This window comes from Anolis carolinensis, unplaced genomic scaffold (genome assembly GCF_035594765.1).
Source record: "Anolis carolinensis isolate JA03-04 unplaced genomic scaffold, rAnoCar3.1.pri scaffold_13, whole genome shotgun sequence".
NCBI classification, from domain to species: Eukaryota; Metazoa; Chordata; class Lepidosauria; order Squamata; family Dactyloidae; genus Anolis; species Anolis carolinensis.
Genome location: NW_026943824.1, coordinates 19279069 through 19305186, shown reverse-complemented (window position 1 = coordinate 19305186; position 26118 = coordinate 19279069). Strand labels below are relative to the sequence as shown.

General features: G+C 39.3%; 1 protein-coding gene across 3 annotated transcripts in view; it reads right to left on the bottom strand.

The window, feature by feature from the left end:
• snx29 (sorting nexin 29) overlaps positions 1-26118 on the bottom strand; it is a 75129-nt gene that overhangs the window by 2230 nt on the left and 46781 nt on the right. For all 3 annotated transcript variants that reach the window (XM_062964540.1, XM_062964541.1, XM_062964542.1), the window contains 5 exons: positions 20691-20807; positions 9348-9403; positions 8123-8204; positions 3925-4065; positions 1903-2042 (listed from right to left, as the gene is read on the bottom strand). In XM_062964540.1, the coding sequence (XP_062820610.1) occupies positions 1903-2042; positions 3925-4065; positions 8123-8204; positions 9348-9403; positions 20691-20807 (536 nt within the window). The remainder of the gene's footprint in view (positions 1-1902; positions 2043-3924; positions 4066-8122; positions 8205-9347; positions 9404-20690; positions 20808-26118) is intronic.

The following is a 26118-nucleotide window of genomic DNA, read 5'->3' as shown; positions in this document are numbered from 1 at the left end:
TGCAAAGCGGACAGCAATCTTTCTCCCAAAGCAGACAAGGGCACGAGGCCTGGAGGCCGCTCCCTTGAAGCCCTAAAGCAGTGATGGCCAACCTATGACACGCGTGTCAGCACTGACACGCCTAGCCGTTTTTGCTGACATGCTGCCGCATGCAGATTGATTGGATGACTATGTCTTTTGTGGCCAAATTTGGTGTGATTTGGTCCGGTGGTTTTGTTGTTTACTCCATGGGAATTATGCACATCTTCTATATATATAAAAGAGTGATGGCATCACGGCGACCCACAAAACAACTAAACTACAGGGCCCCCAACCTCGAAATTTGACAACACAATCCATCATCCACGCCTCTAGGTTGATACAACAAAAAGAAAACAAAAATAAAGTCCTAATTTGAGAGAGAGGAATAATAGCTTTTATCCAATTGCTGCCAGTTAGAAGGCTAAGCTCCTCCAATTTGGTCTCCTAGCAACCCAATAAAAAATAATAAAAAACACTAAAAATTAATACAATAAAATACTATAATAACAGAAAGTAACTAAAAATAATACAAGAAAATAATAAAATATAATAAATAAAAATATAACTTACAATAAAATTAATTTAAAAAATGCAAATAACATCAAATAAAAATTACACAACAATTTTTAACCAATATCACCACCACTTTGCCACAGCAACGCGTGGCCGGGCACAGCTAGTTACATCTATATATATATAAAAGAGTGATGGAATCCTGGCACCGAGCAAAACAACAAAACTAAACACCCCCCAACCTCGAAATTTCACAACACAATCCATCATCCACGCCTCGAGGTTGAAACCACAAAATATCATGTCACGAACCTCCACAGGGCCTAAAAAAACCCTAAAAACCAGAGCTATTCAGTGCAATTCCAATGGGCCACAGCAACGCGTGGCAGGGCACAGCTAGTCTACATATATAAAACCATTCTATTATTATTCTATTATTATTGTAGTATATTATTATATTATTACTATTATATTATTATTATATTATTCATTGCTCATGTCTACATTGAAACTAAAATAGAGAGAAATCAGCGTGGAAACTGCAAGAGGTAATAGATTGTTATACATGGAAATAATGGTAGTAAATAGTTTTTGATTTATTAAATACAATTATGTATTTTTGTTATTTGAACTACAGTAGAGTCTCACTTATCCAACACTCGCTTTATCCAACGTTCTGGATTATCCAACGCATTTTTGTAGTCAATGTTTTCAATATATCGTGATATTTTGGTGCTAAATTCATAAATACAGTAATTGCAACATAACATTACTGTGTATTGAACTACTTTTTCTGCCAAATTTGTTGTATAACATGATGTTTTGGTGCTTAATTTGTAAAATCATAACCTAATTTGATGTTTAATAGGCTTTTCCTTAATGCCTCCTTATTATCCAACATATTCGCTTATCCAACATTCTGCCGGCCCGTTTATGTTGGCTAAGTGAGACTCTACTGTATTATTATATTATTCATTATTCATGACTACATTGAAACTACAATAGAGAGAAATCAACGTGGAAACTGCAAGAGGTACCATCGATTGTTGTACATGGAAATAATGGTAGTAAATAGTTTTTGATTTATTAAATACAATTATATATTTTTGTTATTTAAACTATATATATTGTGAAATTATGGTTTTTTCTCTCTCGAAGTGACACACCACCCAAGTCATGCTAGTTTTTTTTTTTTGGTGAATTTTGACACACCAAGCGCAAAAGGTTGCCCATCATTGCCCTAAAGCAAGAGCTCTTAATTCAAAACACTGCTCGTATGTCAAAGCAAAAAACCCCAGCCGAGCAATGGCTTTTAACCCAAAATGCTCTTAAGTTGGAGCACTCTTAAGTCAAGTCCACTGTACTTACATGAAAAAAGGTATCAGCTGGATAAGTGTTTCTTTTTTGGGGTTGGCCACAAACTCCGGCAGAGTCTGGATCAATTTGTTCATAACGTTTCTTAAGTAGTTCTGCAATTGTTTCCGCCGTTCCTCGACAAATTTCGCATCCTGACGGGAAAAGAAAGAAGGGGGAGGGATCATTTTAAAAAATACGCCACTGTATTTGATATTTTCAAGCAAAACTATCAAATGTAATTATCATTATGATGCCCCCTTATACTGAAAACCAACCCAGCAATCCGGGATAGCGCTGCAGCAGTGCAGCAGAACAAAAATTAGATTCATCAGGCTGTTGTGCATTTTCCGGGCTGTCTGGCCATGTTCCAGAAGCATTCTCTCCTGACGTTTCGCCCACATCCATGGCAGGCATCCTCAGAGGTTGTGAGGTACAGCAGAGTCTCGCTTATCCAACATAAATAGGCCGGCAGAACGTTGGATAAGCGAATAAGAAGGGATTAAGGAAAAGCCTATTAAACATCAAATTAGGTTATGATTTTACAAATTAAGCACCAAAACATCACGATATACAACAAATTTGACAGTAAAAGTAGTTCAATACACAGTAATGGTATGTAATAAATACTGTATTTACGAATTTAGTACCAAAATATCACGATATATTGAAAACATTGACTACAAAAAATTGACGACTAACAAACTGTCTACAAATAAAGATAGGCTTGCATAAAATAAACTTACAAGTAACAACGTTGTCAGAAATTAAATCCATAAAAAAGTTCAATTCTTGCTGCCTAGAGAAACAGCTGTGGATCCAGGCGTGAGCCAAACTGTGTTGGATAATCCAGAATGTTGGATAAGTGAGACTCTACTGTATATGGAGAAACAAGCCAAGGAAGGTTTATATATCTGTGGATGTAAGAATTCTTGTTTGTTGGAGGCCAGTGTGAATGTTGTAATTGATCAACTTGATTAGCATTAAATGGCCTTCCCAGCCTCAGCTCCTGGCCTGGGGGAATCCTTTGTTCAGAGTCGTTAGCTGCCCAGGATTGATTAGTGTCTGGAATTCTTTTGTTTTCAGAGTGCTGCTCCTTATTTACTGTTCTGATTTTGGAGTTTTTTTATTCATCGTATCAATAAGCATCCATCCTGTCACTTGCCACTTTCCTCCTCCCTCCAATTTATAATAATAATAATAATAGTAATACAGTAGAGTCTCGCTTATCCAACGTAAACGGGTCGGCAGAACGTTGGATAAGTGAATATGTTGGATAATAAGGAGAGATTAAGGAAAAGCCTATTAAATATCAAATTAGGTTATGATTTTACAAATGAAGCACCAAAACATCATGTTATACAACAAATTTGACAGAAAAAGTAGTTCAATACACAGTAATGCTATGTAGTAATTACTGTATTTACGAATTTAGCACCAAATTATCATGATGTATTGAAAACACTGACTACAAAAAAGCGTCGGATAATCCAGAACGTTGGATAAGTGAGACTCTACTGTATATATTACAATTATATATTTTTGTTATTTAAACTATACATATTGCGAAATTATGGTTTAATAGGTTTTTCCTTAATGCCTCCTTATTATCCAACATATTTGCTTATCCAACGTTCTGTCGGCCCGTTTATGTTGGATAAGTGAGACCCTACTGTAATAATAATAATTTTATTTTCCTACCCCGCCCCATCTCCCCGAAGGGACTCGGGGCGGCTTACATGGGGCCAAGCCCGGACATCAACAATACAAAAACAAAGCAATAAAACAAATGAATCAACAACAACAATAAAAACTTGTAGAAACAAATAAAAATTTGGCAAAAGCAACAACATGTATGCATTTCTGAAAGCACACCTAACAAGACAACCGTATATCCCGCTTTATAATAATAATAATAACTTTATTTTTATACCCCGCCTCTATTTAAGCCCGAATAAAAACAGTAACAATATAAATAGCTTTCCAAAGGCATAAACCATCTTCCAAGTATTCACAAGTGTTTCCATCAAAAGCTACCTTGTTTCCAATGGCCTTTTTCGGTGGGAAATTAAAACTTCTCACTTGGTGGTGTTTTGCCTGCAATTTGTAGTGCAAGCTCCGGAATTCCGTGTATCTTCGGTAAACGTTCCACTCGTCGTCTTTTATCCGGATGTAGACCTGTCAGAAACATAACGAGGAGAAAATCCATGTTAATTTAAGGATTTTTAAGAGTAAGAAAGCGCTTTCCTAAATCAACTCAAGGGCCTGATTAGCCTGGGAAATGCGGAAAGGATCTCCGTTGCTATCTTGTTGTGTTTCTTCACATCCCACTTCCATGTCTGTCTGTCTCCAATGACATTGCAGGTTATAGTGAGCATCACATCCCACTGTTCCTTTCTCTCTCCACTGGGGTGTAATTTGCATGAGCCCACCCACTGCCTCTCCCTTAACCCTTTCCTGTCAGAGTAATTATCAGTCCAGTCTAGGTACTGGCATCTGGGAACTGGTCAGTCTGAGAACTGGTCAGTCTGGTCAAACTGGTCTGGGATCTGGGCCCATAACCAATTGTCAGAGTAATTCGCAGCGTAGCAGCAGTTGTATGTTGTCAATGGAGCGCAGAATGAAGAGACGTCAGAAACAATGGTAAAAAATATATACAAAGCTTTATTGTACAAGACAAACAGACTTACAGACGAATACAGGACTTGGCTTTCACTCTAGGCAGACACAACTCAGAACAGAGCAAGATCTCAACTGATGCAATTAGTAATGTACAAACACACTTGTGTCTGGACACTCCCCAGGTTCCAGCCACACATCAAGGTCAACACAGCTTCTCAGTCATTAACTCTTTACAGACTATAGCATACTCTGGATGATGCAATCTGTATGCAATACTTGCCAGACACAAATTTCATTTAAACACTACCAATACACAAATCCCACATTAACGTTTCCTACTCTTTTCTATGGCACACAGCAACCAGAGGAATTGCACTCAGTCAGTGACAGATCTGGACCAAACTTGGCACACAGACCCAACATGGCCAACTGCACACAGGTGGAGTTTGGGGGTGATTGTCCTTGGCATATGGGAGTTGTAGTTCACCCTTATCCAGAGAACACTGAACTCAGCCAACATCAGATCTGGATCAAACTTGACACATAGACTCCACATGACCAACAGAACATACTGGAGGGATCTGGGTGGAAATGACCCACCTGTAGTTCACCCTGCATCCATTGATATTATCCAACACCCCAAAACAAACAATGCTTTTTTCAAATCACCCGGGCACTGCCGGGTCACCAAGCTAGAAGAAGTATAAACGTAATAATAATAATAATATAAATTTATTCTTATACCCTGCCCCATCTCCGCGAAGGGACTCGGGGCGGCTTACATGGGGCCAAGCCCGAACAGAACAATAAAAACAAGACAAGAAAACCAATGAAACCAATAATCAGACAATAAAAACAAGTCATAAAAACCACATACAAGATAAAATGTTAAAATCATGGACTAGGTTCAAAGTATCTACATATGCAGCAATTCATGTTAATGTGGGATTTGTGTATTGATAGTGTTTAAATGCAATTTGTGCCATGCTTGTATTACAACTGATTGCATCATCCAGAATGTGCCATAGTGTGGAAAGAGTTAATTGCCAAGAAGCTGTGATGACCTTGATGTGTGGCTGGAACTAGGGAGTATCCAGGCACAAGTGTTTGTGCATAACGATTGTATCAGTTCAGTTCTGTTCAGTTGAGTTCTGTCTGCCTAGAGTTTGAGTCGAGTTCTGTTGGAGAACAGTGCAGTCCTGTGTTTGTCTGTCGTCTGCAAGTCACAATAATGGTATGTAATAATTACTGTATTTACGAATTTAGTACCAAAATATCATGATATATTGAAAACAGAGACTAAAAAAAATTGACTACTAACAAATTGTCTACAAATAAAGATAGGCTTGCATAAAATGGACTTACAGTAACAACATTGTCAGAAATTAAATCCATAAAAAGTTCAATTCTTGCTGCCTAGAGAAACAGCTGTGGATCCAGGCGTGAGCCAAACTGTGTTGGATAATCCAGAATGTTGGATACAGTGAGACTACTGTATATGGAGAAACTAGCCAAGGAAGGTTTATGTATCTGTGGGGAAAAGAACTCTTGTGTGTTGGAAGCCAGTGTGAATGTTGTAATTAATCAACTTGATTAGCATTAAATGGCCTTCCAAGCTTCACGTCCTGACCTGGGGGAATGCTTTGTTCAGAGTCATTAGCTGCCCCCTGATTGATTCATGTCTGATTAGATTACTGCAATATGTTGTATGTGGGGCTGCCCTTAAAAGTGTTCAAAAACCTGGAGCTAGTGCAAAATATAGCAGCCACAGTGGTGTCTGGTGTACATTTTTGGGACCATAATAAGTAACACCATTATCATGGGATGTCAGTATCACAGACTTCTTCTGAGGCATGGATACTTTTCTGGGATTGGAGAAAGTACAAAACGCTATGGCGCTGGTAACAAATTATCGGGATCAAAATCTGAGCTCCGTGTAATATGGGTCAACATACAAACAGACCGAAGGGGACGCTGGTTTTGCTGGTTTACGGCAGACACAGCTATAATGAACGCCCGATCTTAATTGCTCACTGTAACCGACTCTGCCCATTCAACTTTCCGTCTTAATGTGATAATTGCTCTTTATTTATGACATTTAACCCGAACAACACATTTTGCTTCCCATGAGTTTACCAAACGTTCCCACCCCTTCAAAAAAAGGGGCTTAATGCTAAAGGAAAAGGAAAAGAAAATAACCAGCGGGGTATCATCAAAGCAAACGGCAAATGCTTAGCCCGGGAGAATTACAGCAACGAGTGACTCATGCGAGCAAAGTCTCGCTAAAACTAATCCCTTTTAATCCACTTTCACGCAAGAAAATGAACAGTAACCAGCAAATAGATACCCATATTCAAAATATACTGCATCTGTAAGATAGTGGGATATCCCTCCCTCTCATTTTCGGAATTTATTATTATTATTATTATTATTATTATTATTATTATTATTATTATTATTATTATTTTGCCAACTGCAAAAGGCCACCCTATTGGGATCTGCGCGCATCATCCGAAAATACATCACACAGTCCTAGACACTTGGGAAGTGTTCGACTTGTGATTTTGTGATACGAAATCCAGCATATCTATCTTGTTTGCTGTGTCATAATAAAATAATAATAATAATAATAATAATAATAATAATAATAATAATAATACATCACACAGTCCTAGACACTTGGGAAGTGTTCGACTTGTGATTTTGTGATACAAAATCCAGCATATCTATCTTGTTTGCTGTGTCATAATAAAATAATAATAATAATAATAATAATAATACATCACACAGTCCTAGACACTTGGGAAGTGTTCGACTTGTGATTTTGTGATACGAAATCCAGCATATCTATCTTGTTTGCTGTGTCATGATAATAAAATAATAATAATAATAATAATAATAATAATAATAATAATAATAATCACACACTCCTAGACACTTGGGAAGTGTTCAACTTGTGATTTTGTGATACGAAATCCAGCATGTCTATCTTGTTTGCTGTGTCATAATAATAATAATAATAATAATAATAATAATAATAATAATAATAATAATCACACACTCCTAGACACTTGGGAAGTGTTCAACTTGTGATTTTGTGATACGAAATCCAGCATATCTATCTTGTTTGCTGTGTCATAATAAAATAATAATAATAATAATAATAATAATAATAATAATAATAATAATAATAATAATAATTTTATTTTTATACCCCACCTCCATCTCCCCAGAGGGACTCGGGGCGACTTACATAAATAATTATTATTTTATTATTTTTTATCATTGAAGGTGGCTGGGTTACATCACTTCTGTCCCTTAGGCTAGCCTAGATTTCTTTCTCTATTCAAAACAAATTTCTATAATAATAATAATAATTTTTTCCATGCCGGGAGCGACTTGAGAAACTGCAAGTCGCTTCTGGTGTGAGGAAATTGGCCATCTGCAAAGACGTTGCCCAAGGGACATTGCCCGGATGTTTTTGATGTTTTTACCATCTTTGTGGGAGGCTTCTCTCATGTCCCCGCATGGAGCTGGAGCTGACAGAGGGAGCTCACAGCAACTTCCGGCCATGAAAGCCCTCAACAACACATTATACAAGTGTAGCACTTACCTGGTAAACATGAAATGCGTTTGCTGTTTTTCCACGGAGAAAAACTGAGGGAATCCAGACATTTATAAGAGCTCGGTTTGATCTACATTTTAACAAAAAGAGAGATGTTAAACACAGAATTCTTTGTATGTGCATTCCTGCAGAGAGGAGAGGTAGGGAAGAAATAAAATAACAACAACAAACAACTATGATATTTTTTCCCATTTTTTATTTTTTATTATTTTTCCCTATTTTTTATTTTTTTTTCATATTATTGGAAAAAATATGAAGAATATAGAAAATTAGCAATGGATTGAAAGAAACAAAAAGGGGAAACCGGTGAACTGAAAATACGATGGTGTCCAACAAACAAGAAACATTATTATATATTATATATTAAATGTAATATTACTAATAATATTACCATATAATGATATAGTACAATATAGTAATTTAATGCTTATATTGTGCTATGCTAATAATATATTGTATATTCATTTGATTTGTAAGCTGCTCTGAGTCCCCTCCGGGGTGAGAAGAGCGGGATATAAATGTAGTAAATAAATAAATACATTTATTTTATTTACTATTTATTTCAAATAAAATTTATTTTATTTTATTAGAAAAATAAAGTCCAAATTACAGAGGACAAGGAAGAGCCGTTCTCCCCCTGGATGCCAGTCAGATGGGTAGGCTCCGCCCCCTTTAGGCCCCGCCCAGTCATGCCATAGCAATGGCACCCAGGAGATAGGCATGGTTCACTTAGGCCTCTTCCACACTGCCTATAAAATACAGATTATGTGATTTGAACTGGATTATATGGCAGTATAGACTCACGGCCCTTCCACACAGCTATATAACCCAGAATGCCAAGGCACATAATCCACTGTATTGGCTTTGAACTGGATTATCTTGAACCCGCACTGCCATATAATCCAGTTCAGTGTGGATTTTATACAGTTGTGTAGAAGGGGCCTCATATTATTATAATTAGCCCATTCAATGCTAATCAAGGTGACTAATTACAACATTCATACTTGCCTCCACAAACAAAAACTACTTAGGACGAGGCCACAGCAACACGTGGCTGGGCACAACTAGTAAATCCCTCCCCCTAAATATATATTTTAAACCAAATAAAATATCCTGTCATTAATATTATTAATTGCAAAGCTTTCTGTAGTTCTGTTCTGGAGTGAAGTATAAATACAAAGAATGAATAAATCCAAATTCTCTACCAACTTACATTTCAAAATCTGACAAACTTTGGTCTTCAGATGTTTGGCTCAGATCTCCAGGAACCTGCCAGAGAAAACATTACGTTAAAACAGCAACTTATGCAACTGATCGAAGTTATGGGCCGGGTGCTTTTGTCTATATTTTTGCAAAATGTAAGGCCCTAAACCTTGTTGACTGGAAGATGAAAAGTAAGTAAGAGTGACTTGTGTCTTCATAGAGAGATCTGGTGGCAGAGGATTCTTACAAGTAAAACAAGCAGTCAAAGAAGAAGAACATGCCCTGGCAGAAGATGTCAAGCAAAGTGAAGAACCTGCTTTGATTGAAGTCAAAAATCAGAAACTCTTCAAAGCACAGCAGGCAAAAAACCAGTACAAGAAAACCGCACTACAAACTAGAGCTGACAGCTGGCACAACAAAACCTTGCATGGAAAGTTCCTTGACAAAATTGAAGGAAAAGCTGATAAGGAGAAGACCTGGCTCTGGCTCACGAATGGGACCCTGAAGAAGGAGACAGAAGGCCTGATCCTTGCAGCCCAGGAGCAAGACATCAGGACAAAGGCCATTAATAATAATAATAATAATAATAATAATAATAATAATAATAATAATAATAATCATAGAAGACCTGGCTCTGGCTCACGAATGGGACCCTGAAGAAGGAAGGAGACAGAAGGCCTGATCCTTGCAGCCCAGGAGCAAGACATCAGGACAAAGGCCATTAATAATAATAATAATAATAATAATAATAATAATAATAATAGAAGACCTGGCTCTGGCTCACGAATGGGACCCTGAAGAAGGAGACAGAAGGCCTGATCCTTGCAGCCCAGGAGCAAGACATCAGGACAAAGGCCATTAATAATAATAATAATAATAATAATAATAATAATAATAATAATCATAGAAGACCTGGCTCTGGCTCACGAATGGGACCCTGAAGAAGGAAGGAGACAGAAGGCCTGATCCTTGCAGCCCAGGAGCAAGACATCAGGACAAAGGCCATTAATAATAATAATAATAATAATAATAATAATAATAATAATAATAATAGAAGACCTGGCTCTGGCTCACGAATGGGACCCTGAAGAAGGAGACAGAAGGCCTGATCCTTGCAGCCCAGGAGCAAGACATCAGGACAAAGGCCATTAATAATAATAATAATAATAATAATAATAATAATAATAATAATAATCATAGAAGACCTGGCTCTGGCTCACGAATGGGACCCTGAAGAAGGAAGGAGACAGAAGGCCTGATCCTTGCAGCCCAGGAGCAAGACATCAGGACAAAGGCCATTAATAATAATAATAATAATAATAATAATAATAATAATCATAATCATAGAAGACCTGGCTCTGGCTCACGAATGGGACCCTGAAGAAGGAGACAGAAGGCCTGATCCTTGCAGCCCAGGAGCAAGACATCAGGACAAAGGCCATTCAGGCCAAGATCGAAAAATCAGCTGATGACCCAAAATGCAGACTGTGCAAGGAAGCTGACGAAACTGTTCGACTTGTGATTTTGTGATACGAAATCCAGCATATAGATCTCATTTGCTGTGACATAATAATAATAATAATAATAATAATAATAATAATAATAATAATAATGACAACTGAGTAATCCTATGTTGGGAAGTGTTAGCTGGCTCTGGTTGTTTCCTGTCTGAATTATGTCTAGCTGTGCTCGGTCACACATTGAACTCCCCATCCACATGGCTAACGTCACCAAGTTTCGGGGGGGGGGGGGGGCTTTGCGCATGCTTGGTTTGTAATTTTTGGTTTTGGGGTGTTTTGTGTAATTTGGACCTAATTTTATAGGGTTTTTTGATGGAAAGACATAGATTGGATGACTATATCTTTTGAGACCAAATTTGGTGTGATTTGGTCCAGTGGTTTTGTTGTTTACTCCATGGGAATTATGCACATTTCGTTTTTATATAGAGAGATGACAATAGGAACCTCAACAAAACTTCCAAATAATTACAGCTAGTTTTCTAGTCGTGACTTAAATGGCACAAACCATAGATTCTATCTATTCCCAGAAATGCTTTTTAAAGTGTGTGGTCTGGAGATGAAATTTTAGAAAAAGGCATCAAACCTAGCACTTCTCCCTATTTATTTGAATTTTCAACAGCATCCAATGGTCTTGAGTTATTTTCATGCGTAGCCCTGCTCGCAATGTTGTTTTTTTCCAGTGCTCAAATGTCACAGTTTGCCTGCTCATTATCTCAGACAGTGCCAGAAATTACCGGCAGAAACAAAGACTGAGCAGATATCTGTCATTCTTTATTTTGCTGGGAAAAAATATCACCAACCTGATGAGGTCTATTGTCCAGTGTGGATAATCAAGTGAAATTATGTTCTTCTCAAGGCATTTTCTTTTGAGGTGGACACTCAGAAAAGCCGACAGAAATGTTGTGGTGAGCGGGCCCTATCATTTGGCATCTTAATAAGCTGCTCCAGCTGATGAGCTGAGTATGATGCAAACACAGAAAACTAATCATTATCTGATTTATTATTGTTGCATTTTTCTTGAAATACATCTCAAGCTCTGAGTGCTGAAATAATTTGCTTGGCTTTGGGAACGTGCAGCAACATGTCTCGGACCGATCCTCCTTAGGATGTCGATCTTCTGAAATGCAAAGCTCTTCTAAGCATTTCCCCGGTTAGTAAGTTTCTGCTAGTTATGAACTGTGCTTCTGGCATTCGGCTATATTTTTGGTGGAATCGTCCCAAGAGAGGGTTATTTTTCGAGCCTAAACACTGATGGGTTTGTAACTCCAAAGGTTATTTAATAATAACATGAATTCCCACCCGCTGTGTGTGTGTGTGTCTTTTCTGAAATGCTTGCCTGTTTTCCACAGAGCAGATAATTTTTGATGATGATGATGATTTCAAGACTGGGACCTGGTAAAGGACTATTTAAAACAAATGAAATTTAATCCCATCTGCTGAATAAATACAATCTTAGAATCTGACGAGGACGAAGGGGATACGGATTTGATTGACTTTCAGAATTTTTTCAGAACCAGTCAAAGGAAGATGGAAGTCAACAATTTTTTTTTATAAAATTACTATTTTTATTTTTATCTTTTACTTTATTTTTTATTTTTATATTTTTTTCTTTTTTTTTCCTCCTTTTTTCTCTCCTTTACTCTTTTTTCCTACTTTCTAATAAAAACAAATGTTCCCCCACTTTCGATGTAAAAATATTATTTTCTTACTAAGAGATATATATATATATATATATATATATATATATATATATATATATATATATGTTTCTTTTTCTTATTTTCAATATATAAAACCTTGAATAAAGATATATTTTAAAAAAAAGACTGGGGAGAAAGCAAAGACTACTTCACCAACTTCCAAGCAAGCAGGTTTGTTGGCCCGGCTTATAAACTGACTAATGTGTAACACAGAACTGACGATACTACAACAAAAATTAACAAAGTCTCAATCACATAAAATAACAAACTTACAGAAATCAACAAAACATCCCGATAAAAATAAATAAAACAGTCATAACAACAGAAAAGCATTTAGAAATAGCTATTCACGTGTATGTACAGTAGAGTCTCGCTTATCCAACGTAAACGGGCCGGCAGAACGTTGGATAAGCGAATATGTTGGATAATAAGGAGAGATTAAGGAAAAATCTATTAAACATTATATTAGGTTATGATTTTACAAATGAAGCACCAAAACATCATGTTATACAACAAATTTGACAGGAAAAGTAATTCAGTACACAGTAATGCTATGCAGTAATTACTGTATTTACGAATTTAGCACCAAAATATCACGATGTATTGAAAACAATGACTACAAAAATGTGTTGGATAATCCAGAACGTTGGATAAGCGAATGTTGGATAAGTAAGATTCTACTGTACAGTAGAGTCTCACTTATCCAACATAAACGGGCCGGCAGAAGGTTGGATAAGCGAATATGTTGGATAATGAGGAGGGATTAAGGAAAAGCCTATTAAAAATCAAATTAGGTTCTGATTTAACAAATTAAGCACCAAAATATCATGTTAGACAACAAATTTGACAGAAAAAGTAGTTCAATACACAGTAATGTTATGTAGTAATGACTGTATTTACAAATTTAGCACCAAAATATCATGATGTATTGAAAACATTGACTACAAAACTGCGTTGGATAATCCAGAACGTTGGATAAGCGAGTGTTGGATAAGTGAGACTCTACTGTATTTGCATTTTCTAGTTAAGGAGACCAACAAACCCACTCCCAAGACTACCAAGTCATCAACTTCAAAAAAAATGAGGTAATTGTGTATTCCCAACAAAAGGCAAAGAAGCAACATGACCCTCTGGATCTCAAGAGATGCCAGCCACCAATATCTCCTCTCTGGAGAATGCGGCTTCTCGTTTTCGGGCACAGCCGGATAAATGAATCACGCCAAAAAGATCTCATTTCAATCTGCCTGGTTGATGTTTTTAGTCCACAGGCTTCTCAGCTTTGCATTTGGCAGCTTGAGATACCCGTTGTGACTCAGCCACAGTATAGCCAGAGTGAGGATGAAGAAGGGGATTCTGGGGTTCAGATACAAGAGCCAGTTGGGCCAGAAGATGGGCTGCAGGAAATACAGGCTGATTCAGAGGCTGGAGAATTGCAGTTTGAGCAGAATAAACTGTTGAACCCAGAAGCCATAGATAACAGCCAGGATGACATTCCCATGGGAATTAATGACGAAGACCTTGAAATATCTAGGGCTGACTGTTTGTTATGGAGAGGATTTCAGGTCCGTAGGAGTGAGAGGCTGGCGGGAAAGAAAGAGGCCACTTCTGGGAAAAGAAATGCCTTTCTCGGGTGCTTTTAAAAGTGTGTGTTTGCAGATAGTTCGTTGTCAAAGCAAATCCTCGCTTCATCTGTGTGGATGTTCTTGTTTCATGCTTAAGAGAAGTTTTCCTGGATCGTTGTACCTTTGGGCCTTTGTTTTTGGGATCAACTGTCTACTGCCTTAATAATAATAATAATAATAATAATAATAATAATAATAACTTTTTTTCTTATACCCTGCCCCATCTCCCCGAAGGGACTCGGGGCGGCTTACATGGGGCCAAGCCCGGAACAACAATATAAAAGCAAACGCAAACAATAAAATAGATCAATCAACAATAAAACATCAAACAACAATAAAAGCAGTCATAAAAAGTCACATGCAAAGATAAAATCTTGCCTTATGGATTATTAGATTGCTATGGTTTATGGACTAACGGATTTTCATGGCTTATGAACTAATTGGATTCCTATCGACTCTTTTATTGCAACTTTGAAAAACCTTTCAACTGCCTGCTTTGATTTATATATTTGCTTTTGCTCAATAAAACTTCAAAAGACTTTCTTCTGTGTCTGACTGAGTGTCTATAGCAAGGTGAACTAACTATTCTGAGGTGTGACAATACCTATCATAGACAGGCAATAGATTTGGGATGCCGTGAAAGGCCAGAATATTTGGGTTTTTTAAGTTGTCTTTTTATTGCTAGGGAAGCAGAGATGCTCCAGTGATGATCTAGACTACATGCCAAAATAACTTTTCTAGCTTTAGGTCAGATATAGGCAAACTTCGGCCCTCTCGCCGGGTGTTTTGGACTTCAACTCCCACCATTCCTGGCCTCAGGTCCTTTCCTTTTCCCCCTCAGCCGCTTAAGCGACATGCACCCACCTCCACTGAGGTGTAAAGCAGACCGACTACAAAATGGAGTTCTGAGTCTGAACATGCTCAGTACAACCAAGGGCCAAAGTTTGCCCAGGTGCCAAAGGGATGATTTCATGGCTTCTTGGTCAGGCCAAGGGGGAAAAGGCCCTGAAATCATCCCTTTGGCACCTGGGCAAACTTTGGCCCTTGGTTGTACTGAGCATGTTCAGACTCAGAACTCCATTTTGTAGTCAGCCTGCTTTACACCTCAGTGGAGGTGGATGCATGTCGCTTAAGCGGCTGAGGGGGAAAAGGAAAGGACCTGAGGCCAGGAATGGTGGGAGTTGAAGTCCAAAACACCCGGCGAGAGGGCCGAAGTTTGCCCATGCCTGCTTTAGGTGCTCAGTATCCTGACTTAAGTGAATGGGCAGCAGAATGATACCGGCCCAAGGAACATTTGGTTGGAGTCTTGGGCATCAAACTCATTTATTTAGTCCATAGATTGAACCAGATTATTCCCCCAACCTCTTAATAACGTCACTTAAAAGCAATGATATTGGCTTTCATTCCTGCGATGTTTGCTTTATGTTCCCTTCCCGTAATTTTTGTTTTACGTTTCGACTTTAATGTTTTAATTTTAGGGTTTTAACACTTATTGAAAGCCACCTGGGACGCTTCGGCGCTGAAAGACAGCATACCGCTATTTTAAAAATTACCGAGTAACAAATATTCATCTCGGATCAAAAATCTAATTAGCTCCTTTTCACAAATCCCCGCCACAGTAACGGAAGAAATGAGCATCATGCGCTGCTTTTAATGCACATATGATTTGACTTAATTAATTATCCTTTCAGTTTATAGAAGAAGAATTTCATACACGCACGCGTGCACACAAACCAAGAATGTGTTTCATTTGCATAATCCTCTTCCAAGAAAGTTCTGAACAATAATAAAAAAATAATAATAACTCGACTTGTGATTTTGTGATACGAAATCCAGCATATCTATCTTGTTTGCTGTGTCATACAGTGTTGTTGTGTCAATAATAATAATAATAATAATAATAATAATACATTATTATTATTATTATTATTATTACTAATTATTAATACATCACACAGTCCTAAACACTTGGGAAATGTTCGACTTGTGATTTTGTGATACGAAATCCAGCATATCTATCTTGTTTGCTGTGTCATACAATGTTGTTGTGTCAATAATAATAATAATAATACATTATTATTATTATTATTATTATTATTATTATTATTATTATTATTATTATTACACCACACAGTCCTAAACACTTGGGAAGTGTTCGACTTGTGATTTTGTGATACGAAATCCAGCACACATATCCCGTTTGCTGTGTTATACTATGTCTTTGTGTCAATAATAATAATAATAATAATAAAACCATGAAAACAAACAGTATTAAAAAAACTCCAAAATCAGAACTGTAAATCAGGAGCAGCACTCTGAAAAGAGAAGAATTCCAGACAGGAATCAATCAGGAGGCAGCTAACAACTCTGAACACAGGATTCCCCCAGGCCAGGATGTGAGGCTGGGAAGGCCATTTAATGCTATTCAAGGTGATTCATTGCAACATTCACACCGGCCTCCAACAGACAAGAGTTCTTGGCCCCACCCAGGAACATCCACAGATATACAGTAGAGTCTCACTTATCCAACATAAACGGGCTGGCAGAACGTTGGATAAGCGAATATGTTGGATAATGAGGGATTAAGGAAAAGCCTATTAAACATCAAATTACGTTATGCCTTTACAAATTAAGCACCAAAACATCATGTTATACCACAAATTTGACAGAAAAAGTAGTTCAATACACAGCCAACAACAATTCTTTATTGATTAGTCACTTTTGACCATATCATAACATATGTATTGTATGTTTTACCTGTTTTGATATGGTCAAAAGTGACTAATCAATAAAGAATTGTTGTTGACAGAGAAAAATACACAGTAATTCTATGTAGAAATTACTGTATTTACGAACTTGGCACCAAAATATCACGATGTATTGAAAACATTGACTACAAAAAAGCGTTGGATAATCCAGAACGTTGGATAAGCGAGTGTTGGGTAAGTGAGACTCTACTGTATAAACCTTCCTTGCTTAGTTTCTCCATACCTCACAACCTTTAAGGATGCCTGCCACAGATGTGGGTGAAACGTCAGGAGAGACTGCTTCTGGAACATGGCCATACAGCTCGGAAAACACACAACAACCCTGTGATCCCGGCCATGAAAGCCTTCGACAACACACCTCGCAACCTCTGAGGATGCCTGCCATAGATGTGGGCGAAACGTCAGGAGAGAATGCTTCTGGAACATGGACACACAGCCCGGAAAACACACAACAACCCTGTGATCCCGGCCATGAAAGCCTCCGACAACATACCTCGCAACCTCTGAGGATGCCTGCCATAGATGTGGGTGAAACGTCAGGAGAGAATGCTTCTGGAACATGGACACACATCCAGGAAAACACACAACAACCCTGTGATCCCGGCCATGAAAGCCTTCGACAACACACCTCACAACCTCTGAGGATGCCTGCCATAGATGTGGGCAAAACGTCAGGAGAGAATGCTTCTGGAACATGGACACACAGCCTGGAAAACACACAACAAGTCTGTGATCCCGGCCATGAAAGTCTTCGACAACACACCTCGCAACCTCTGAGGATGCCTGCCATAGATGTGGGCGAAACGTCAGGAGAGAATGCTTCTGGAACATGGACACACAGCCCGGAAAACACACAACAAGCCTGTGATCCCGGCCATGAAAGCCTTCGACAACACACCTCGCAACCTCTGAGGATGCCTGCCATAGATGTGGGCGAAACGTCAGGAGAGAATGCTTCTGGAACATGGACACACAGCCCGGAAAACACACAACAACCCTGTGATCCCGGCCATGAAAGCCTTCGACAACACACCTCACAACCTCTGAGGATGCCTGCCATAGATGTGGGCGAAACGTCAGGAGAGAATGCTTCTGGAACATGGCCAGACAGCCCGGAAAACACACAACAAGCCTGTGATCCCGGCCATGAAAGCCTCCGACAACACAATCTGACCTTTAAAACGCCGTCTTAGTCTGCAATGATTTCCCCGTTAATGTGGCCACCAAGTGTGCTGATAGTTTTACCCATCGGAGTTTCAGGACGGGGAGCAGAAGAAGTAAGTCATAAAGCATCTAACCTTTTCAAGAAACAGATAATAATGATTGGGGCTAATGTGGTCCTCAGAGCACCATTTTTCTTCCCTCGTGAGCAGGTTAGGCAGAAAGTAGATCAAGATGTGCTGGGTGATTGGTAGCAAGCTGACAAACTCCCCATTATTGAACCACAATAATTGAAGAAAGTGGAAGCCTGGGGTCGGCAGGAGCAGATTTTCACTTCAGTTCTACTAGTAGAGACAGATTCTGAGGCTCCGGCTGTGATCGGAGACACTCTCTTCTTTCATTCTTCACTCCATTGTTCTCTAAATAGATCTGAATATATTGTATTTGCAGACTCATCAGTCAACAGGCGGCTTGGTTGATGCCTGGATTGGGACCCACGGACGACCACCCACCGCCTCTGCAGCTGTGGTCGTCTATTTTCCACATCTGTAATTCTTTACATCTATAATTTTCAAAAATCTATAATTTGTATTCCAATCTATATATATAAAAGAGTAATGGCATCACGGCGACCCACAAAACAACAAAACTACAGGCCCCCCAACCTCGAAATTTGACAACACAACCCATCATCCACGGCTCTAGGTTGATACAACAAAAAGAAAAGAAAAATAAAGTCCTAATTAGAGGGAAAGGAATACAGTAGAGTCTCACTTATCCAAGATAAACGGGCCGGCAGAACACTGGATAAGCGAATATGTTGGATAATAAGGAGGGATTACGGAAAAGCCTATTAAACATCAAATTAGGTTATGATTTTACAAATGAAGCACCAAAATATCATGTTATACAACCAATTTGACAGAAAAAGTAGTTCAATAGGCAGTAATGCTACATAGTAATTACCGTATTTACGAATTTAGTACCAAAATATCACGAAGTATTGAAAACATTGACTACAAAAATGCGTTGGATAATCCAGAAGGTTGGATAAGCGAGTGTTGGATAAGTGAGACTCTACTGTAATTGTTTTTATCCAATTGCTGCCAGTTAGAGGGCTAAGCGCCACCCACTTGGTTTCCTAGCAACCTACTCAGTCTAGGGGACAGGCACAGTTAGGCCTCAGGCCTCTTCCACACTGCCTATAAGATACAGATAATAATAATAATAATAATAATAATAATAATAATAATAATAATAATACTTTATTTATACCCCACCACCATCTCCCCGCAGGGATTCGGGGCGGCTTACATGGGGCAGAGGCCCAAACAACATAGAACAAAACATAGGCAACATAATACAAATCACACTATCTATATATATAAAAGAGTGATGGCATCAGGGCAGCGGACAAAACAACAAAACTACAGCCCCCCCAACCTCGAAAATTGACAACACAACCAATCATCCATGGCTCTAGGTTGATACAAAAAAACAAAAACAAAAATACAGTCCTAATTAGAGGGAAAGGAATAATTGTTTTTATCCAATTGCTGCCAGTTAGAGGGCTAAGCTCCACCCACTTGGTCTCCTAGCAACCCACTCACCCAGAGGACAGGCACAGTTAGGCCTCACTTAGGCCTCTTCCACACTGCCTATAAGATACAGATAATAATAATAATAATAATAATAATAATAATAATAATAAGAAGAAGAAGAAGAAGAAGAAGAAGAAGAAGAAGAAGACTTTATTTATTCCCCGCCACCATCTCCCCACGGGGACTCGGGGCGGCTTACATGGGGCAGAGGCCCAAACAACAGAGAACAAAACACAGGCAACATAATAAAAATCACACTATAAAAAGATAAAACAGTAATACAATATATCAATTAAAACAAAAATACAGGATAAAAAATTGCATTTAAAACACATAAATGGTAAAATCATAATAAAAATGGGATAGATTATCTGATTTGAACTGGATTATATGGCAGTGGAGAGCAATAATTGTTTTTATCGAATTGCTGCCAGTTAGAGGGCTAAGCTCCACCCACTTGGTCTCCTAGCAACCTACTCAGTCCAGGGGACAGGCACAGTTAGGCCTCAGGCCTCTTCCACACTGCCTATAAGATACAGGTTATCTGATTTTAACTGGATTATATGGCAGTGTAGACTCAAGGCCCTTCCACACAGCTATATAACCCATTTAGAATCTTATATTATCTGCTTTGAACTGGATTATCTTGAGTCCACACTGCAGTATAATCCACTTCAGTGTGCATACTAAACATAAAGACAACCATACAACAGACGTTCAATAGCACCACTACCTCAACAATTTCTCACCAACACCACCAGACAACGACACAGCAACACGTGGCCGGGCACAGCTAGTGTACAGTATAAATCCAATGTACAGTATATCAAGAGGCTTCTTCCATATATCTACCACTGTATAATGTCAATCATGGTCGTTGTTAATTGTAAGTACAGTAGAGTCTCATTGATCCAAAGCTAAAGGGGCCGGCAGAACCCGTCGTCTTATACTCAAGTATATACGGTAATTTGAATGACCTACCGGTCCTCTCAGATCAATGAGCTCTTGCCTCATCTGGGCCACCAGAGCTTCTTTCGCCATCAGCGCACGGTGCAGCCTCTCATTGAATTCAATCAGCTCCCCATGCATTTCCGCCACCTGAAAGAGAATACAAACAAAACAATGGACTGAAAAGGACATAGGAATTGTTGTTCATCAGATACCTTCAGGTCAGCAACCCAACCTTCAAGTCAGCAGTTCAGCCAGCACAAGGGTTTGATCCATTGTGCCACCGTGGCTCCATAATAAATACTAGCTGTGCCCGGCCATGCGTTGCTGTGGCAAAGTGGTGGTGGTGTTGGTTAAAAATTGTTGTGTAAATTTTATTTGACGTTATTTGTATTTTTTAATTAATTTGATTGTAAGTTATCTTTTTATTTATTATATTTTATTATTTTCTTGTATAATTTTTAGTTATTTTTTGTTATTATGGCATTTTATTGTATTAATTTTTTTAGTGTTTTTAATTATTTTTTAGCGTTTTTTATTATTTTTATTGGGTTGCTAGGAGACCAAGATGGAGGAGCTTAGCCTTCTAACTGGCAGCAATTCGATAAAAGCCATTATTCCTCTCTCTCTAATTAGGACTTTATTTTTCTTTTCTTTTTGTTGTATCAACCTAGAGCCGTGGATGGTGGGTTGTGTCGTCAAATTTCGAGGTTGGGGGGCCTGTAGTTTTGTTGTTTTGTGGGTCGCCATGATGCCATCACTCTTTTATATATATAGATAAACACAAATGAGGGCTGACAGTCAGGAACTTACCCTGTCTCAGGGATTCGAGACACGGTGAGCTCCTTTCTGTCAGCCCTAGTTTGGAGAAAACAGAAGAACGGCTTCAAGGGAGAGTGCTTGCTCCAACAATATTAAACATTTACACAAATGAGCAGGGATAGTTTCATCTATGCTGACGATCGTGCCATCACCGCTCAAGCAGGGAGCTTTGAAATGGTTGAACAACTCTCTGAAGCTTTAGGTGCTCTTACTGCCTATGACAGGGAAAACCAACTGATTCTTAATCCATCTAAAACGCAGACGCAGAGATTAATCTCGCTTAAGCAGGGAGCTTCGAAATGGTTGAACACAAGCTCTCTGAAGCTTTAGGTGCTCTCACTGCCTATGACAGGGAAAACCAGCTGATTCCGAATCCATCTAAAACGCAGACACAGAGATTCATCTATGCTGACGATCGTGCCGTCACCGCTCAAGCAGAGAGCTTTGAAATGGTTGAACAGAAGCTCTCTGAAGCTTTAGGTGTTCTTACTGCCTATTACAGGGAAAACCAGCTGATTCCAAATCCATCTAAAACACAGACACAGAGATTAATCCCGCTTAAGCAGAGAGCTTTGAAATGGTTGAACAGAAGCTCTCTGAAGCTTTAGGTGTTCTTACTGCCTATGACAGGGAAAACCAGCTGATTCCAAATCCATCTAAAACACAGACACAGAGATTAATCTCGCTTAAGCAGAGAGCTTTGAAATGGTTGAACAGAAGCTCTCTGAAGCTTTAGGTGTTCTTACTGCCTATGACAGGGAAAACCAGCTGATTCCAAATCCATCTAAAACACAGACACAGAGATTAATCTCGCTTAAGCAGAGAGCTTTGAAATGGTTGAACAGAAGCTCTCTGAAGCTTTAGGTGTTCTTACTGCCTATTACAGGGAAAACCAGCTGATTCCAAATCCATCTAAAACACAGACACAGAGATTAATCCCGCTTAAGCAGAGAGCTTTGAAATGGTTGAACAGAAGCTCTCTGAAGCTTTAGGTGTTCTTACTGCCTATGACAGGGAAAACCAGCTGATTCCAAATCCATCTAAAACACAGACACAGAGATTAATCCCGCTTAAGCAGAGAGCTTTGAAATGGTTGAACAGAAGCTCTCTGAAGCTTTAGGTGTTCTTACTGCCTATTACAGGGAAAACCAGCTGATTCCAAATCCATCTAAAACACAGACACAGAGATTAATCCCGCTTAAGCAGAGAGCTTTGAAATGGTTGAACAACTCTCTGAAGCTTTAGGTGTTCTTACTGCCTATGACAGGGAAAACCAGCTGATTCCAAATCCATCTAAAACACAGACACAGAGATTAATCTCGCTCAAGCAGAGAGCTTTGAAATGGTTGAACAGAAGCTCTCTGAAGCTTTAGGTGTTCTTACTGCCTATGACAGGGAAAACCAGCTGATTCCAAATCCATCTAAAACACAGACACAGAGATTAATCTCGCTTAAGCAGAGAGCTTCGAAATGGTTGAACAGAAGCTCTCTGAAGCTTTAGGTGCTCTTACTGCCTAATCCATCTAAAACACAGCTTTCTTTGCAATACTTGTCCTCCCAACCTTTCCCTCCCTATAGTGCTTGGGTTACATTGCCATATTGCACCAACAAGTTTCAAAGCTCTACTTGTTAGTAATTTCTTATTCTATTTTGTGCTTCTTTCAAGAGTGCCTCATTTAGGCAGCTCCTTTCTGGTGCCAAATACAATTAATGACACAAAGTTCAGAAGGACAAACACGACATGAAAAAACACCCTCTCGTATCTGCTTGTGAAAAAAAATTAAATGCTGAAAATATTGTTCTGGCTAAAACTCAGAGCAACACCACCAGCTGTGGGTTAATTTCAGCTCACCTAAAAAGTAAAGCATAAAAATACCACGTTGAAGTGCTACAAAAGAATAACATTTTTCTACTCTGCACATGTCAGCGCCTGACAGCTGCATTCAGGAAATTTTATATAAGACAGGGTATAATCTGGGCAAAAATCCAAAGTTAAGCACTTCACCATTCAGTTGTTTCAGTATAAGTATGTAAAAAAATCAAAATAGATTTTTAAAAAATTCATTGCCAGATCTAATGGAAGCACTGGTTTATGGAAAGATCTTTAATTTATGAAAATTGCTCTCAAAAGATGTAGAGATGATGGCACGCAAAGTTGTTTTGAAGGCAGAGAGGTTTCTTAGTCCACAGTCACCTAAAATCCAAGACGGGCCGGATCATCCCAAGTAGACAACTTCTGCTCAAAGGAAATCTAGCATCATGTCAAGTTTTTAACGTTGTGTTTTTTAAAAACACATTATAACTGTAGTCTCAATTCACTTCTGACATGATAAATAAATATGTGGCAATAATGTTTTATTAGGTGCCTTAACAAAGCAGGAAAACTAAGAAGAATGGGCAGATGACAGGTCTAATGCTCTCATCATGTGGAAGCTGCACCACTGTGGGTTAATGCAGGGGGTTAATTTATGGCTGATCAAAGTTGTAGTTTATTATACACTAGTTTGGGGACCCAGCGGTGCCCGGGTTATTAGAAGAAGGCGTTTGTTTTGGGATGTTAGGTAATATCACTGAAGTTTGGTCCAGATCTGTTGTTGGCTGGGTTGAGTGCTGTCTGGATAAGAGTGAACTACAACTCCCAGATCTAAAGTCAATCATCCTCAAACCAGGCCTGTATGCACAGTTGTCCATGTTGGGTCTGTGTGCCAAGCTTAGTCCAGAACCGTCATCAGCTGGGCTCAGGGCTCTCTGGATAAGGGTGAACTACAACTCCCAGGTTCCCAGGGCAATCACCCCCAAACCAGGCCCATATTCCCATATTCCCAGGGCAATCACCCCCAAACTCTGCCAGTGTTCATAGTTGGCCATGTTGGGTCTGTGTGCCAAGTTTAGTCCAGAACCCTCGTCAGCTGGGCTCAGGGCTTTCTGGATAAGGGTGAACTACAACTCCCAGATCTGAGGTCAATCGCCCCCAAACCAGACCCATACTCCCAGATTCCCAGACCAATCACCCCCAAACTCTGCCAGTATCCACAGTTGGCCATGTTGGGTCTGTGTGCCAAATTTTAGTCCAGATCCATTGTCAGCTGGGCTCAGTGCTGTCTGCATAAGGGTGAACTACAACTCCCAGATCTGAGGTCAATCGCCCCCAAACCAGACCCATACTCCCATATTCCCAGGGCAATCACCCCCAAACTCTGCCAGTGTTCATAGTTGGCCATGTTGGGTCTGTGTGCCAAGTTTAGTCCAGAACCCTCGTCAGCTGGGCTCAGGGCTCCCTGGATAAGGGTGAACTACAACTCCCAGATCTGAGGTCAATCATCTCCAAACCCTGCCAGTATCCACAGTTATTTATTTCGTGTCAAAAGCATTGTACAACAAATACATTTCAAATAATGGAAATAAAAAAAGAAAAGAAATCACAAGCAACTAAATAGTTTTGGACCAAAAGCGGGCAACAGCAACCGCATTGTCTGTAGCTTTAAACAACTCCTCCTCCGTACATGAGGCAGGGCATTGTGGGCAAGCAGACATATGCTGAGTTGTTTGTTCACAGTTGGCCATGTTGGGTCTGTGTGCCAACTTTAGTCCAGATCTGACGTCAGCTGGGTTCTGTGCTGTCTGCATAAGGGTGAACTACAACTCCCAGATCTGAGGTCAATCACCCCCAAACCAGGCCTGTATTCACAGTTGGCCATGTTGGGTCTGTGTGCCAAGTTTGGCCCAGATCTGACGTCAGCTGGGTTCAGTGATTTCTGGATGCAGGTGAACTACAACTCCCCAAAACAAGGTCCATTCCCCTAAACCCCTGCCGTATGTTCAGCTGTCCTGCTCCTCCAACCAATGTGCAAATCAGTAGCAAAACGTGCTTGTGTGCCATTATTTCTCCAGCACCAGGTATGCTGGGACAGAGCGGCAAATCACCCAAGGTAGGTTTCTGTGGTTGTCAAGTGTCACTCCTCCTCTTTGAAGTAGCTCCACATTAGTGATTCTGACAGATGTACTTCCACAAACGTGTCTTCCCCGAGAGGAAGAAATGTTCTGACAGCCGCTACCGCTCTCTCTTTTCAACAAAGCCACTCTCTGATAATGGGAAGTTTTTGTACAAGGAGGATCTCAAATAGACACAGATCGGTATCACCCTACTACAGGCTTAGGAAAGTAAATAATATTATCAGCTTCATACCACGATTCATGTCAATTCAGAGTTTTTGTATACCGCACGTACACGCATACTGGGTATGAACACATATATGCACACATATGTATCTACTGTTCACCTGCATCCAGTATTCCCACCGACAAGGGACTGGAACCAAACTGGGCACAGAGAAGCCCCTCGACCAACGGAACATACGACAAGAGTTTAGGGCAGTGATGGCCAACCTATGACACACGTGTCAGCACTGACACGCCTAGCCATTTTTGCTGACACGCTGCCGCATGCAGATTGATTGGGTGACTAATGTCTTTTGTGGCCAAATTTGGTGTGATTTGGTCCCGTGGTTTTGTTGTTTACTCCAGGGGAATTATGAGATATATATATATATCATTCTATTATTCTATTATTATTGTAGTATATTATTATATTATTATTATGACACAGCAAACAAGATAGACATGCTGGATTTCGTATCAC